Here is a 15,668-nt window from a genome sequence, read left to right on the forward strand (position 1 = left end):
GAAAGAATAATATAAAAAAAAAATGTAGTGGTGAAGATGTTAAATAGGTACGATCGGGTCGGGGAAAAATTAAACCCTGCCTCTACGTATAGAGTACAGCTAAGTCGTAAATGGTATCTACTGTACTGCATTATACAGTACAGTTCATATAATCATCACTATATCCATGTACCGATTTGTAAAAGTTATGAAATAAACACAAACTCTAATGATGGACCTAGCATTTTTTTTTTCTCCCTATACATATACCATACTTAAGTTATGAAATATGTGGAAGACTAAGTCCACCCCATGTGGCTGGATGTACCAAGTCCAGCCTATGTGGCTGGATGTACCAAGTCCAGCCCGTGTGGCTGGATGTGCCAAGTCCAGTCCATGTGACTAGATGTACCAAGTCCAGTCCATGTGGCTGGATGTGCCAAGTCCAGTCCATGTGACTGGATGTACCAAGTCCAGTCCATGTGGTTGGATGTACCAAGTCCAGCCTTCGTGGCTCGATATATTGTGTACAAAGCAAACATCATTCATATACAAGTTATAACAGCAATAAGGAATTACTGAAGCGTGTGTGTGTGTGTGTGTGTGTGTGTGTAATAATTAACGTGAGACCAATAACTAAGAAATCCTATTTATTTTAGCGTAGGGGCACAAGGCTAGGCACCGTTAGTCCAGAACATTTAAGGAAGGGACACCAGCCCACGCCCTGGTAATGTCTGCATGATATAAAAACATCTGGCCACTCCGGGACTCGATCTGTAGTGGGTAGGAGAGCGCGATCTGGCTGCTGACGTCATTTGTACTCCTGGCAAGGTTCAGACGATTTCCTACAGCTTAAGAAACCTTCTCAGGTTGATGAGACAGAAACACTAACCCCTTCAAACAGGGAACGACTTAGTAATTTTGGTTCTAGATAACGTCAGACGCTTTTCTTCAGCTGAGGAGAACCTCTGGTTGTGAAGGGGTTGATGGTGGCTGTGTCTAACCCCTCCAGTTCAGAAAGCCTCTCCAGAGCTGAAGAAAATCGTCTGAAGGTAAAAAGATGAAAACAGAAAAAGACTCTTTTATAGTGGTAAAGGAGAAGGTAAGTTAGAGTAGGGGAGGGGAGGGGGGTTGGGTCGGTTAATTGCAGGGTAGGGTAGGGTAGGTTTAGACAGGGTAGTGCAGGGTAAAAAATAGTAGGGTAAGGTAGGGTGGTGTGGGGTAGGGAGTGTTAGGGTAGGGAAAGTTCGGGTAGGGTAGGGTAGGGATACTTAGGGTGGGGAAAGTTGGGGTAGGATAAGGTTGAGTAGGGTAGAGTACGGAAACTTGGGGTAGGGTAGAATAAGGAAAGTTTGGGTAGGGTCATGAAGGGAAAGTTAGGGTAGGGTAGGGTTGGGTCGGTTAACGGCAGGGTAGGGTAGGGTAGGTTTAGCAAGGGTAGTCCACGGTAGGGAGGAGTAGGGTAGGGTAGGGTACTGTAGGGTAGGGAGTGTTTGGATAGCGAAAGTTCGCATAGGGTACGAGAGGGTAGAGATAGTCAGGGTGGGGAAAGTTGGTTTAGGATAGGGTACGGAAAGTTAGGGTTGAGTAGGGTAGAGTAGGAAAGCTCGGGGTAGGGTAGGATAAGGAAAGTTAGGGTAGGGTCATGTAGGGAAAGTTAGAGTAGGGTAGGATAGGAAAAGTTAGGGTAGGGTAGGGCAGGGTAGGGTAGGGTAGGGTAATGGCAGGTTAGGGCAGGGTAGGTTTAGGTAGGGTAGTGTACGGTAGGGAAGAGTAAGGTAGGGTAGGATAGGGTAGGGCAGTGTAGAGTAGGGAGCGTTAGGGTAGGGAAACTTGGGGTAGGGCAGGGTAGGGAAAGTTAGGGTAGGTTAGGGTAGGAAAAGTTAGGGTAGGGCGGGGAAAGTTATGGTAGGGGAAAGTTAGGGTAGGATACACTGAAGTAGGGTAGTGTAGGGTAGGTAAAAGTGGGGTATGGTAGGTTAGTTTTGGCTAAGACAGGGCAGAATAGGAGTGGGGGGGGGGGATTTGACTATTGCAGGAACGAAAATAGTTTAGTCATCCATGTAACTGCGATTTTCTATAAAGTCAACATTGATGGACTAACAACGAAATCAAATAACAGAGACTTCATGATGCGAATTACAAAATGTGTCTTGTTTTGGCTAATAGTGTAGAAAATTACAGATATAGAAAATTATGTATCTTAAGGTGACAAATGCAGACGTAAGCTGGTAGGGGAGAGAGGATGTGGAGTGTAACCCTACCCTGACAGATTGTATGTATTCACTTCAGACGATTTTATTCATCTTGGTAGTTATTCATTGAAGTGAAGGGGTTAAGACAGACGGTTTGTATCACCCTGACGACGAGAAATCTACCCAAGCTCAGCAAAATCTTCTGGTGTGTGTGTGTGTGTGTGTGTGTGTGTGTGTGTGTGTGAGAGAGAGAGAGAGAGAGAGAGAGAGAGGGAGGGAGGGAATATCAGTCCTCACCAGAATGAAGAGGATGATGAAATTATGTGAAAAATGCTGTGTCTTGTAATCACTCACCTGCCTTAAAATTTCACGTCTTGAGCTTCTTCCTCAGTCTGCCTCTCCATCTGCCTTCCACTTGCATTCCTCAAACGCAGTGTGTCCAGGCGTGATACTGATTTTACTAGCTTCTGTTTGACTCTCCCTTTAGTACTAACGTGCGTAGATGTTCAGCCTTAGGTTCCTTTTCTCTGAAAAAAAAGAACATAATTAGTATCCGTATATTGTATTATTACTACTTTCTGTTAGGATTGAGGAGGACATTAACAAGCAGGAAATAAGGGAAAAAAATGAAACGAAAGGAAAAAAAATAATTGTTAAAGAATGAGGGATACCTCTCATCGGGGGATCCTGTAAAATGGCCTTGGGTTCCTTCTTCCTTGCATGAAAAAATATGCATAGGAATTATATAGATTGTCTTCAAAGCTCCATCTCATATCAGGCTGTATTCTCAAAACAAGGAAGCCAAAGGGGTATGAATGACCCCAGTTCTTGACAGTATGAGCATAAGATATACAAGCCTACATGCCACATTGTGAATTCATTAAAAAAAAAAGAAATTCATACAAGTATAATATATAAATGGCCTCATAACAGGTGCGTAATATCTGGGGTGGTTTTAAACTTTCCTATAAATTCCTTATCTCTGGTTCATGACTCCATTTAGTATTATTCTTGGTACAACCTGGAGATCATAATTGGTTTAAGTGTGGAGTCTGCAGGTACATGGGTTGTAAACGTTCTCCACTAACCCTATCAGCTAACAGAGATCTCTTCTAAGGTGGATAAAGATGTACTGAAGGGTTTAATATTATGTACAGGGTGTTAGGAGGCTCTCTGTGTGGTAGGGACTGAAGGTGAGACTGTGTGGTGTGTGTGTGTGTGTGTGTGTGATAATTAACGTGACACCGGTAACTAACAAATCCTACTTATTTTAGTGTAGGGGCACGAGGATAGGCTACTGTTAGTCTATAACACTTAAGGTAAGGACACCAGTCTGTGCTCAGGTAACGTCTACATGATATAAAAACATCTGGCCACTCCGGGGATCGATCTGTGGCGGGTAGGACAGCGCATTCATTCTGCTGACGTCATTTGTACTCCTGGCAAGGTTCAGACGATTTCCTACACCTTAAGAAAACCCTCTCAAAATAATGGGACAGAAACATTAACCCATTCACACCGAGAACGTCTTAGTACTTTTGGTTTCAGATAACCTCAGACGGTTTTATTCAGCTGAGGAGATCCCCTGGTAGTGAAGGGGTTGATGATGGCTGTGTGTAACCCCTCCACTTCCAAAAGTCTCTCCAGACCTGAAGAAAATCGTCTGAAGGTAGAATAAGAAAATATAGGAGAATTGGTACAGTGGTAATGGAATTAAATAAGGTACGTTAGGATGGGTAGGGTAAGGTTAGGTTGGCAGGGTAGGGAAGTGTAGGTCTAGGTAGAGTAGCGTAGTGTAGGTTTAGGTAGAGTAGGGTAGGGTAGGGTTGGGTCGGGGAAGGGAGGGGAGGGAATGTATGGGTAGAAGAGGGGAGGGAAATTATGGGTAAGGGTAGGGTAGGGAAAGTTGGGCTGGGTAGGGTTGGGTAGGGAAAGTTGGGTTGGGTATGGAAAGCTGGGGTAGGGTAGGGAAAGTAAGGGAAGGGATAGGGTAGGGTAGGGCAGGATAGAGAAAGTTAGGGTAGGGTATGATAGGGAAGGCTAGGGTAGGACAGGCGGGAGTAGGGTAATGTAGGGTAGGGAAAATTAGGGTATGGTATGTTAGTATAGGCAATGACAGGACAGAGTAGGAAAGGGATAAAATTTGCCTAATGCAGGAGCGAAAATCATATCATAGTCATCCATGTAACTGCATTTTCCATAAAGTCATCAACCTTCATGTACAAACAGCGAGGGTCAGACAATCAAGACTACACACGTATGAAGGTAGAGGAGAGGTGGAATGGAGGCTGACCCTACCGTGATGCCTTGTATTTGTTCATTTTGCTGCCACCCGACGATTTTGTGCATCTTGGTAGTGATCCATTATAGTGAAGGGGTTATGCGGACTTCCTACAGACACCCCTTTCCCACTAGTACATCGCCAGCATGAAGAAGAGCTAATTCTGCCTATCACTCTCCCTCCAACTACCCAGCTTTCCATTTTCATATGCATCACCTTTCCTACAGACATCCCTTTCCCATTAGTACTTCGCCAGCATGGGGCAGGGCTCATTCTGGGTCTCATTCCTCATCAGAGTACACAGTTTTTCTACTTTCACATGCACCGCTCTTCCTAAAGACGCCCCTTTCTTATTCGTACTTCGCTAGCATGGGGAAAAGTAATTCTGGCTGTCACTTTCCCTCCAAGTAGAAGGTCTGGTCCTACACTGAGCCTAACATAGACTGATAAAGATATAGACTCAAGATTCAAGCTAAAATCCAGGATTATGTTAAACTTAAGGAAGACCTAACAGAGCAACAGAAAAAAAAAAAAGTCTCACTACTATGGCCAAATATATTTATATCCCGGTACTCTTTTACGTATCTATAACCAATCTCGGAAGAGGTGTCCACAAACAATCAGCCTCCATGTTAACTTGTCATCCATTATCAGACGCCCCCCTCCCCCTCCAACTCACACCATCATCGTCCATATACGATCTCTTCACAGCATCCCTCCGCCTCATCTCGGGCTCCCACTACCCGTCATCCTTTCTACCTAGCTCATATACATTCTTCTATACTTCTTTCGCTTTAACTTGGCCTAATATCGCCGTCTGTCAGTCTCCAGTGCTGTAGAAACAGGTATACTAGAATATGATGCTTGTCGTGAAAAATTATTATTATAGCAGGGAAAAAAAAACAGTAGCATTGTCTTTTCATTCCACTGAGCTACGTGAAATAAGCTACAAAAGGACCGAAATCTGTTCCAAGTTAAGGTGGCAGGACTACAGGTGATCTCTCATTCTTCAGTCTTTGCGCATGACCAAAGCATCACAGGGTACCTTTCCCAACACTCTCAAGCGCATCCACATCAACACCACAGCGCTTCTTTACTTTTTCAGGCAAATACCAACGATATGCCACAGCTGGTTGAACTCGTAGCCGTCAAAGGACAAACGAAAAATATCCTTGCTTACCTGTCTATATCTCAGGAGGATGGGGAAGCTGTTTACACACTATATCATCACTGACAAAAGATACACAGAGCTCCTGTGTCCTCCTCCTTTCGCGGTTAGAGGGTGACTGATGGGGTTCGGAGCTTCTAGGGTTCACAGAGTTCTAGTTCGAGACAAAAGACTTTTTTATCATGCTAAGTAATGTTTGTTTTTTATTAAATTTTGACTATACCCTTTTCATCTTAACTCAGCCTGAAATGGACATCATCCCTTATAGTGATTTGTAACAATAGATTAACACAAAATTATAGTATACGTCAAAGTCGCCACCCACTCACTCGCTCACCATTCACTTTACAAAGACGATATATGAAAGACAAGAAAGCAACCCTTATATGGGCAATAAAAACGTAAGTTTTCGCACATCCTTCAGTGCCATATAGGAAGCCCAAGACAAACTATAGGGAGGCTGCAGAATAAGGGTACATCATTTTATTTGCTACCTGATATCTAGGGGCATATTAACCTTTCCTTTTCCTTCGGTACATAAAAAGCAGTTTGTCTTTTTGTAGCGTTTGCACAGACAATATCCGTGTCCTGTCGCTCTCATTCAGTATTTAGATTTATCCGCCAAGAAACGTAAACAAACCAACGAAAACGTGATGACCGTCAACACGATATGTTGATAATGCAACGAACTAGAATGCAGCGTGCCCAAGGGTTAATTTGCTATTATTCCTGTCTTCCGGATACCGTCATCTCTCACAGTCTATCACTCACTCATTCAGTCTCTCTCCCTAGTCACTCACTACCCACACTTTAACTCACTTGCTCAGCCACTCATTCATTCATGTACTCATGCACCTCCATACTCTCACACGCTCGCTAGTCACACATGCAGACCAAGCCGAATCAAGAGCTCGCAGGGGAAGACCAGGCCGAACCGAGGGTCCATGGTGGCAGACCAGGCAGAGCCAACGGCTTCCTGGGAGAGATCAGGCCTAACCGAGGGCTCACAGGGGCAGACACATACCAAACCGAGGGCTCACCGGGACAACAGGGCAAACCGAGGGCTCACCGGGGCAGACCAGGCCAAACCGAGGGATCCAGGGTGCAGACCAGGCTAAGCTGAGGACCCGCTAGGGCAGACCAGGCCATACCGAGGGCTCCTGGGGGCAGACCAGGCTGAACCGAATGTTCGCGGTGGTAGGAAAGGCCGAGCCGAGGGCTCCAGCTGGCAAAACAGGCCGAACCGAGGGCACTCCAGGGCAGGTCAGTCCGAACGGAAGGCTCACGAAGTCAAACCAGGCCAGACCAAGGAGTCTTGGGGGCAGATCAGGCCGAACCGAGGGCTCACCTGGGCAGCCCAGGCCAAACCAAGGGTTCACCGGGGCAGACCAGGCCAAACCGAGGGCTCACCGGGGCAGACCAGGCCGAACAGAGGATTCGCAGAGGCAGTCCAGACCGAACCAAGGGCTTGAGAAGGCAAACCAGCCAGACCAAGGGGTCTCGGGAACAGACCAGGCCAAAGCAAGGGCTCACCGGGGCAGCCCAGGCAAAACCGAGGGTTCACCAGGGCAGACTAGACCAAACCGAGGGCACACCAGGGCAGGCCAGGCCGAACTGAGGTCTCGCAAAGGCATATAAGGCCAGACTGAGAGGTCTCGGGGGCAGACCAGACCAAACCGAGGGCTCACCGGGCAAACCAGGCCGAACCAAGGGCATAGTAGAGCAGACCAGGCCGAACCGAGGGCTTGCATGGGCAGACCAGGCCAAACCGAGGGCTTGTGGGAGCAGACCAGGCCAACCTGAAGGGTCTTGAGCGCAGACCAGGCCAAACCAAGGACCCACCAGGGAAGACCAGACTAAATCGAGGGCTCCCGTGGCAGACCATGCAGAGCTGAAGGCCCGCGGTGGTAAACCAGTCGAACCAAGGGCTTCCAATGGCAGACAAGAGCGAACCGAAGGTTGTCGGGGGTAGACCAGAGGAACCGAGGGCACACCACGGCAGACCAGGCCGAACCGAGGGCTTGAGGAGGCAAACCAGGCCAGACCGAGGGGTCTCGGGGGCAGACCAGGCCGAACCGATAGCTCCCGGGGGCTGACCAGGCCAAAGTGAGGGTTGACCGGGCAGACCATGCCAAATGGAGGGTTCACTGGGCAGACCAGGCCAAACCGAGGGTTCATCGGGGCAGGCCAGGCCGAAACGAGGGCCCATTAGGGCAGACCAGGCCGAACTGAGGGCTCCTTTTGGCAGATCTCCCTCTCTCTCTCCCTCCCTCTCTCTCTCTCTCTCTCTCTCTCTCTCTCTCTCTTGATGATGATGACATGGACCTGTATATTTTTGCGTATAATTAATGCGTTTGGTGAGTCATTAAGTCATTAACCCCTAAAAGCATCGCCCTTCGTCCATTATCAAAATCACGTGACCATTTATCGCGGGAAATTTGAACTTGATGGTGGCAGTGTAGTAAATTATGGACGGCCAGCGTCCAAAATTGGCTTAACCCTTTGACTACGGTGATTATTTTCCCAGCCGCTTAACACTTTCGGACTGGTGCAGGCGAGAGAGACGCCTTCACGTGGTGGCACCGATATGCCTGAGCGGTGGAGCTGCCCGGTTACACATATCTATCAATCAAAGGTAAAGAGTCAGTATCAAAATTCTGATTGCTGATTTTCTCATAAATATCTAATTCGATTTGGATAAAAACTGGCACTTACGAACTTATATGAATAAAGAAAAGGAAAGAAAATACGGGACTTAAACGTAGCCTTAGGTTGTGTTGTCTTGAAAATTCTATAGACGCCATATTTTCTTCTTCCTCGGTCCTGCCCTCCTCCTTCTGCTAAATTATGGCTGCCTTCCTCTCCCTCCTCTTTCTCCTCTTCCTCCTCCACTTCCCCCTACTGTTGCACTTCCACTTCATCATCATTTTCCTTCACTTCCATCTTTTCTTTCTCTCCCTCATATTCCTCCTCATCCTCCTCCTCCTTCTCTTCCTTCTCCTCTTCCTCCTCCTCCTCCTCCTCCTCCTCCTCCTCCTCTTACTACATATGAAGGAAGGTGAATCGGATGTATGTATGTATGTATGTATGCATGTATGTATGTATGTATGTATGTATATATGTATGTATGTATGTATGTATGTATGTATGTACCAGCTTGCTTGATATAGAAATCAGAATAGAGAAATGAAAGGAAATTGACTCACAAAATTCATTTCCACATTATCAAAACATAAAATTCCAGCTGCACGAAACATTATGAGAAAAAGTCGATAAATTGTGAGACACCTTCATTGCCCTCGAGTTCCCGGTATTCTCTTAAAGGCGCGAGCGATCATTAAAGGCACTTGGGAGGGAGTGTCTCATTTGTTTTCGTTCAGGCACCATTAAGGAGCTTTGAGAGGGAGGCGGTGAGGTTAAGGAGGGCGAGAGAGAGAGAAAGACGGACAGATAGACAGAGACAGAGACAGAGGCAGACAGACAGACTGACAGACGGGCAGGCAGACAAAGGAGGAGGAAATGGAAGAGAAGAAGACGGAGGAGCAGGAGGAGGAGAAGGGAGAGCAGGAAGGACGGATGCTGGAGAGAGAGAGAGAGAGATCCAGCCAACCTTCCCTCTCACTTTAATACCTTTTAAGTGGACAAATTAAGAGGGAAGATGGCAGTTTACCCGAGCCATTTCAACCACGAGAGCATCATTACTTTTTCCCAGTTACCCTTTAATTTATTTCCATTTTCTCCATATTATCAGTTTTCTGTGCCTATTTTTTATTTTTGGTGTTTAATTTCTCTCTCTCTCTCTCTCTCTCTCTCTCTCTCTCTCTCTCTCTCTCTCTCTCTCTCTCTCTCTCTCTCTCTCCTTCCCTTTGTGCCATCCTCTCAAGGTGAAGTGGTTGTTGCTGTGTTCTGTTGCTGTGGGGGTGTGGTGTGGCGCTGTGTGGGTGTGGCGTGGTGCTGTGAGGATGTGGTGTGGTGCTGTGTGGGTGTGGTGTGGTGCTGTGTGGGTGTAGTGTGGTGCTGTGTGGGTGTGGTGTGGTGCTGTGAGGATGTGGTGTGGTGCTGTGTGGGTGTGGTGTGGTGCTGTGTGGGTGTAGTGTGGTGCTGTGTGAGTGTGGTGTGGTGCTGCGAGGGTGTGGTGTGGTGCTGCGACGGTGTACTGTGATGCTGTGTGGATGTGGTGTATTGCTGTGTGGGTGCAGTGTGGCCAAAAATTGCCATCTCTCCTAAATATAGATTAACACTAAATTAAATGCAAGTAGCGAAGAATGAATGTGATAATAATGAAGAGATGTAGAATTGCTTTATTTTATTTATTTATTTATTTTTGTCATAAAGCTTCGTGAAATAAGCTGCGAAAGGACGAAAATCTGGGCCAAGTTAAAGTTAAAGCAATATAATAGTTTCCGTGTATAAACAGCTCTCTCTCTCTCTCTCTCTCTCTCTCTCTCTCTCTCTCTCTCTCACACACACACACACACACACACACACACACACACACACAGGGCTGCCTGAAGGGGGTACTGAGGCTGCAGGAGACCCACAAGGAACAAAGGTCTGGTGTGGACGAGGGAGAGACCAGTGGAAGGGATGGAGTGACCAAAGACCTGTATTTTCTTGGACTGATGAGTTTTCCTTTCACCTCCTTTCCTTTCTTCTTGTCCTCCTCTCTTTCTCGTCTTCTTTCAAACGCAACACATCGGGGAATTTCGAAATAAAATGAATTTTTTGTATTTTTTGGCTAATTTTCTTTGAGAGGGAGCAATGAGAGGGTTATAAACTCTTCCTATACCCTTTCAGAACGATGGTGTCTGTACCACCTCATCTGTTTCCGTAAGAACGATTTTACATAGGTTGCTTCTCTCTCTCTCTCTCTCTCTCTCTCTCTCTCTCTCTCTCTCTCTCTCTCTCTCTCTCTCTCTCTCTCTCTCTCTCAAAAAATCCACTCTGTTTCCAGTCTGTTTCCAGTTTTTTCCAGCAAAGTTTTCCACGATTTTTCCTCTACCATTACAAGAGAGGAGGGGGTACTCTTCTGTTTGGAGGGCCCCCACGGTTTTTCTTCTTCTCTAATTGCTGTTGTTATGTGCTGGGTTTGTGTGTGCGTGCGTGTGTGTGTGTGTGTGTGTGTGTGTGTGTGTGTGTGTGTGTGTGTGTGTGTGTGTGTGTGTGTGTGTGTGTGTGTGTGTGTGTGTGTGTGTGTGTGTTGTTGTTGTTGTTGCATAGCCATGGTGATCAATTCCTTGCCAGTGTTTGTGTCTTTGTATATATGTTGACGAAATATAAGTATTGAATTAAATATGGATCGGAATTAGCATATATGTTGTGTATGGGTCTGGAACGTGATCTGATTTTAGTGCAGGTCGAATAAAGGTCAAGGTCAAGAATCAAGGTCAAACTTTGAACTCGGGGTTGTTGTACTCTCTTATCGCTTTGATCTTTACTCTGTTCACTCTGACTAGGCTTAAAAATCGCTTCTATCCGTCTTGAATGCTCAGCTACAAGGAATTATCTCTAGAATATGGTGCTAATCACGAAGAAGTGCTATGGAAAGGGTGCAGAACCGTAGTATTGTCTTATGCTGACGCTGAGCTACGGCAAAAGGACGAAAATATCAACCAAGTTAAAATGAATGAATTATAGTCATAGATTTAGTATCCTGTTGGTCAACTCCCATGCAGATTATTCTCCCTAATTACCCTCTAATAACCTTCATCATTATTTCATAGGCTAATTAATTCCTTACATAATAAATAACTGACATGTTCAAAATCTGTTATTATCTTTTTATATAAGTTACGTGTTTGTGATTTAAAGTTAGACAATATTTTTTTTTTCAATTTTGTTTTCTCTTAAGCCTGAGAAGAGACAAATGGATTCAAAGATTTATATTTCTTTTCTTTTCTAAATATTTAACACGAACGTAACTGCACAAAACACATTTCCCGTTCACTCACCCTCCGTCACTTCCCTTTTGTCAGTTTTCCCCATCAGAGTCATGTGTGTGTGTGTGTGTGTGTGTGTGTGTGTGTGTGTGTGTGTGTGTGTGTGTGTGTGTGTGTGTGCGTTTCATGGCGTGTATGCATTAGGCTGTGCGTATGTGTTCAGGTGAATGTATGTGTTCGTGTGCCTGTGTGTGTGTGTGTGTGTGTGTGTGTGTGTGTGTGTGTGTGTGTGTGTGTGTGTGATTTTTTTGGACTCGTGTGGTGTTCTCCATTTTTACACTATACAGCATCCTCTCTCTCTCTCTCTCTCTCTCTCTCTCTCTCTCTCTCTCTCTCTCTCTCTCTCTCTCTCTCTCTCTCTTCCCCTTCCTGGCCACCGTTCTTTCAGGAAACCCTCATTCTTTTACCTTCCACGAATTTTTTAAGTCTTCTTCCACGCCTGCGTAACACGAGTCCAGAGTCATTGTATTGCGTTTTTCGTGTTTTATTTTCGTGTATTCTTTTATTTTCGTGTGTGCGTGCGTGTGTGTGTGTGTGTGTGTGTGTGTGTGTGTGTGTGTGTGTGTGTGTGTGTGTGTGTGTGTGTGTGTGTGTGTGTAAACTTGCCAAGGAAATATACATAATCTTTTTTCTACATATGTGCATGTTTGTTTGAATACGGCTACGCCACACACACACACACACACACACACACACACACACACACACACACACACACACACACACATCTCACTCCTCCCGTCTCTTTCATTTATCTCCCCAGCTCCCCATCCTCCTTGATTCTACCCCCACTGTCACCCCGTACAATTTATCTCCCAACACGCTATAACGCTGAATTTACTTCCATATATATATATATATAATCTATTTATGCCCAAAGAGAGTCCAGGCATGGCGGAATAAGCATATATTCAACATGTGGATGGTATTACTTTCGTCCTCCTGAATTATGCATGACACTGAGAAACGAGATGTACCCGTACGCATTTCTTTTATCGTATTTTTTGCATCCCACACACCTCATTAATATTACACACATGCGCGCGCGCACACACACACACACACACACACACACACACACACACACACACACACACACACACACACACACACACACACACACACACATAAATGCTCCGTTGGAGTCTCCTCCTCCTCTTCCCCTTTTCCTCCTCCTTTTATTTTGCTTCGTCTTCTGCTCTTCGCCTTTTCTCTTCCTCATCCTCTCCTCCCTCTGTTCTCCCTCTTCCTCTTCTACCCAATTCCTCCTCTCCCTCCTCCTCCTCCTCCTATCCCCCCTTTTTTCTCTATCTTCTTCTCCCCAATCCCTCGTCTTCCTCCTCCTCCTCCTCCTCCTTCTCTTCTCCCTTTTTTCTCTCTTTTCATCTTCTCTCCAGTCCCTCCTCCTCCTCCTCTCCTCCCTTTTTCTCCATCTTCATCCTCTCTTTAATCCCTCCTCCTCCTCCTCCTCCTCTCTTCCCTCTTTTCTCCCTCTGCTTTCCCTTCTCCTCTCCTCCTCCTCTTCGTCCTCCTCCTCCTTTTCCTCTCCTTCCCACCTCCCCACCTCCAGCTGCCGCCTCCTGCCAGCTCACGCGCACCAAATATTAGCCTAAGGGATTACAAGGCAACAAAAACGCTGGACACTCAACATTTTCACCAGCGCTACCGGGAGGGCCTGGGCTGGGTTAGGCTATGTTAGGTGGGGTTAGGTTAGGTGGGGTTTGGCCAGCCTGGATTTAGCTTGACTGGGCTGGGTTGGGTTAAGAGGGGTTGGGTTAGTCTGTGCCGTGCTACGTTCTGCTTTACTGGCCCGGGGTGGGTTGGGTTAGACTGGGGTGGATTGAGTTGGATTGGGTTAGATTAGAGTGGGTTGAACTGGATTAGGATTGGCTTGCTGAGGCGAGGGTAAGTTTAGCTAGGATGAACTGGGATATATCAAGTTAGTCTAAGTTACGTTGTGTACTAAGGGATATATCAAAAGGACTTTATCTCTGATTGTAACTAATTAGAGAGTCTGTTCAGTAATTACCCTCAGTCCTTTTGGTACACCTGTTAACCAGTTCAGTCCAATGACGCATTTTTTATCATACTGTAAATATGTAGTAAAAATGGATATATATATATAGATTAATTTTTCTTCCACTTTATTTTGGGACAGATTCAGAAAATATCGATACTCTTTTTTTATCTCCATGCCACTGCTTTACCCTCCCCCCCCCTACCACGGGAAAAATGAAATAAAAAGAAAAAAGAGGAAAAGAATTGTGCTCCCTGTGTGTGTGTGTGTGTGTGTGTGTGTGTGTGTGTGTGTGTGTGTGTGTGTGTGTGTGTGTGTGTGTGTGTGTGTGTGTGTGTGTGTGTGTGTGTGTGTGTGTGTGTGTGTGTGTGTGTGTGTGTGTGTGTGTGTGTGTGCTTATTTTTCTGAAAGAGTACATTGTTTTCCTTGTACTGTATGTATTTTTCACATGGCCTCTCTCTCTCTCTCTCTCTCTCTCTCTCTCTCTCTCTCTCTCTCTCTCTCTCTCTCTCTCTCTCACACACTCACACACACACACATCAAAGACTTCTACACCAGAAATAATTTACCTCTCTCTTTATAATATGTCTCACTTTCATTCTCTCTCTCTCTCTCTCTCTCTCTCTCTCTCTCTCTCTCTCTCTCGCTACCCCTTCTCTTTGCACTCCCCCCGCCTCTATCTTCTTCCTTCTCCCGTCTTTCCCTCTTTCCCTATTACCTCTCATTTCTTCTCTCTCTTCTCTCTCCCTCGTTCCTCCCCTCCCCTCCTCCTCTTCCTTTCCCCCAACCTCTCTAATTTTTCCTCTTTACTTCCTCCTCTCCCCTCCTGCTCCTACTCTCGCCCTCTCTCCCTCACCTCCTCCCTTCCCCCTTTCTCTCTGATTTTTCCTCGCTCCTTCCTGTTCTCCCTTCATCCCCCTCCTCTCCCCCTCCCTCTTTTCCTCAATTTTCATTAAGTTTTCCTCTCTCCTTCCTCTTCTCCCTTCCCCCTCCTCCTCTCCCCCTCTCTTCCTCTCCTCTCCCCATCTCCCCCTCGCCCCTCCACGCCGCCCTGCCTCATGACCCCCTCACAACACAACACAAGGGACCGTCTGACAGATTTCCAGTGGGTGGGGAATTTCCCTGGCGTATATATATATTTTTAGGGGATAGGGGTGAGGCAGGGAAAATCCGTATATATGGACACGCACATAGTCTTTACGTTTACACACACACACACACACACACACACACACACACACACACACACACACACACACACACACACACACACACCTATATCCCTTTCCATCAAAGAATAGTCTAACAGAAAAAATGTGAAAGAATACTTTTTTTTTCCTGTGTATCCTGTCACGTTTTATGCGAAAATATAAAAATGTGTGTATGTGTGTGTGTGTGTGTGTGTGTGTGTGTGTGTGTGTGTAAATATATGCAAGTGTATGTGAATTTAAGAGTTCAGTTCTCTCTCTCTCTCTCTCTCTCTCTCTCTCTCTCTCTCTCTCTCTCTCTCTCTCTCTCTCTCTCTCCCAACAAGGACCGCCACCCCAAACTCCACTCTCCCCCACCCACCCCACCCCCAGAGACCGTCAGGGGGTGAAAAATTTGATAACTTTCTTGAACTCTGGCCCAACACGCGTCAATATAAGTTTCTTCCCCTTCACCACACTAACAAAAAAAAAATAATGAAATAATAATAATAATAATAATAATAATAATTCATTCATTCATTCATTGCCAGACGCCATGTATCCCAAACGGGGTGACCAAGGGCTCAGAGTTAATTGTTTTACAGGGAGGGGCACTAATCCTTCACCAACCCCACTCGACACGTAGGGAGATATAATAATAATAATAATAATAATAATAATAATAATAATAATAATGATAATGATAATAATAAGCTCTCTATTCTTTACACTGATTTCTAAACAGAACGTGTTAATCCTTACCACATTTTTGCTAACTGCATTCTGTAATATGGGATGCAGGCTACCCATATAACCACACGCGTTCCTAAATTGAGAATAAAGAATTAGGGTGCTGCATTCCACTTAGCGATTTAGTCTAAGTATGTGGCCCTTGGAACGGC

The 15,668-nt window shown here is 45.7% G+C and overlaps 1 protein-coding gene across 1 annotated transcript in view; it reads left to right on the forward strand.

Moving 5' to 3' along the window:
- LOC145417603 (uncharacterized) overlaps positions 1–6,746 on the forward strand; it is a 95,035-nt gene extending 88,289 nt beyond the window's left edge. Inside the window, exon 20 of the mRNA XM_080286304.1 lies at positions 6,504–6,746. Coding sequence (XP_080142430.1) covers positions 6,504–6,746 — 243 coding nt within the window. The remainder of the gene's footprint in view (positions 1–6,503) is intronic.
- Positions 6,747–15,668: the final 8,922 nt, after the last annotated feature.

The sequence above is a fragment of the Coenobita brevimanus genome, chromosome 14 (genome assembly GCF_032717465.1).
Source record: "Coenobita brevimanus isolate Jiangsu-jjx chromosome 14, ASM3271746v2, whole genome shotgun sequence".
In the NCBI taxonomy this organism is placed as follows: domain Eukaryota; kingdom Metazoa; phylum Arthropoda; class Malacostraca; order Decapoda; family Coenobitidae; genus Coenobita; species Coenobita brevimanus.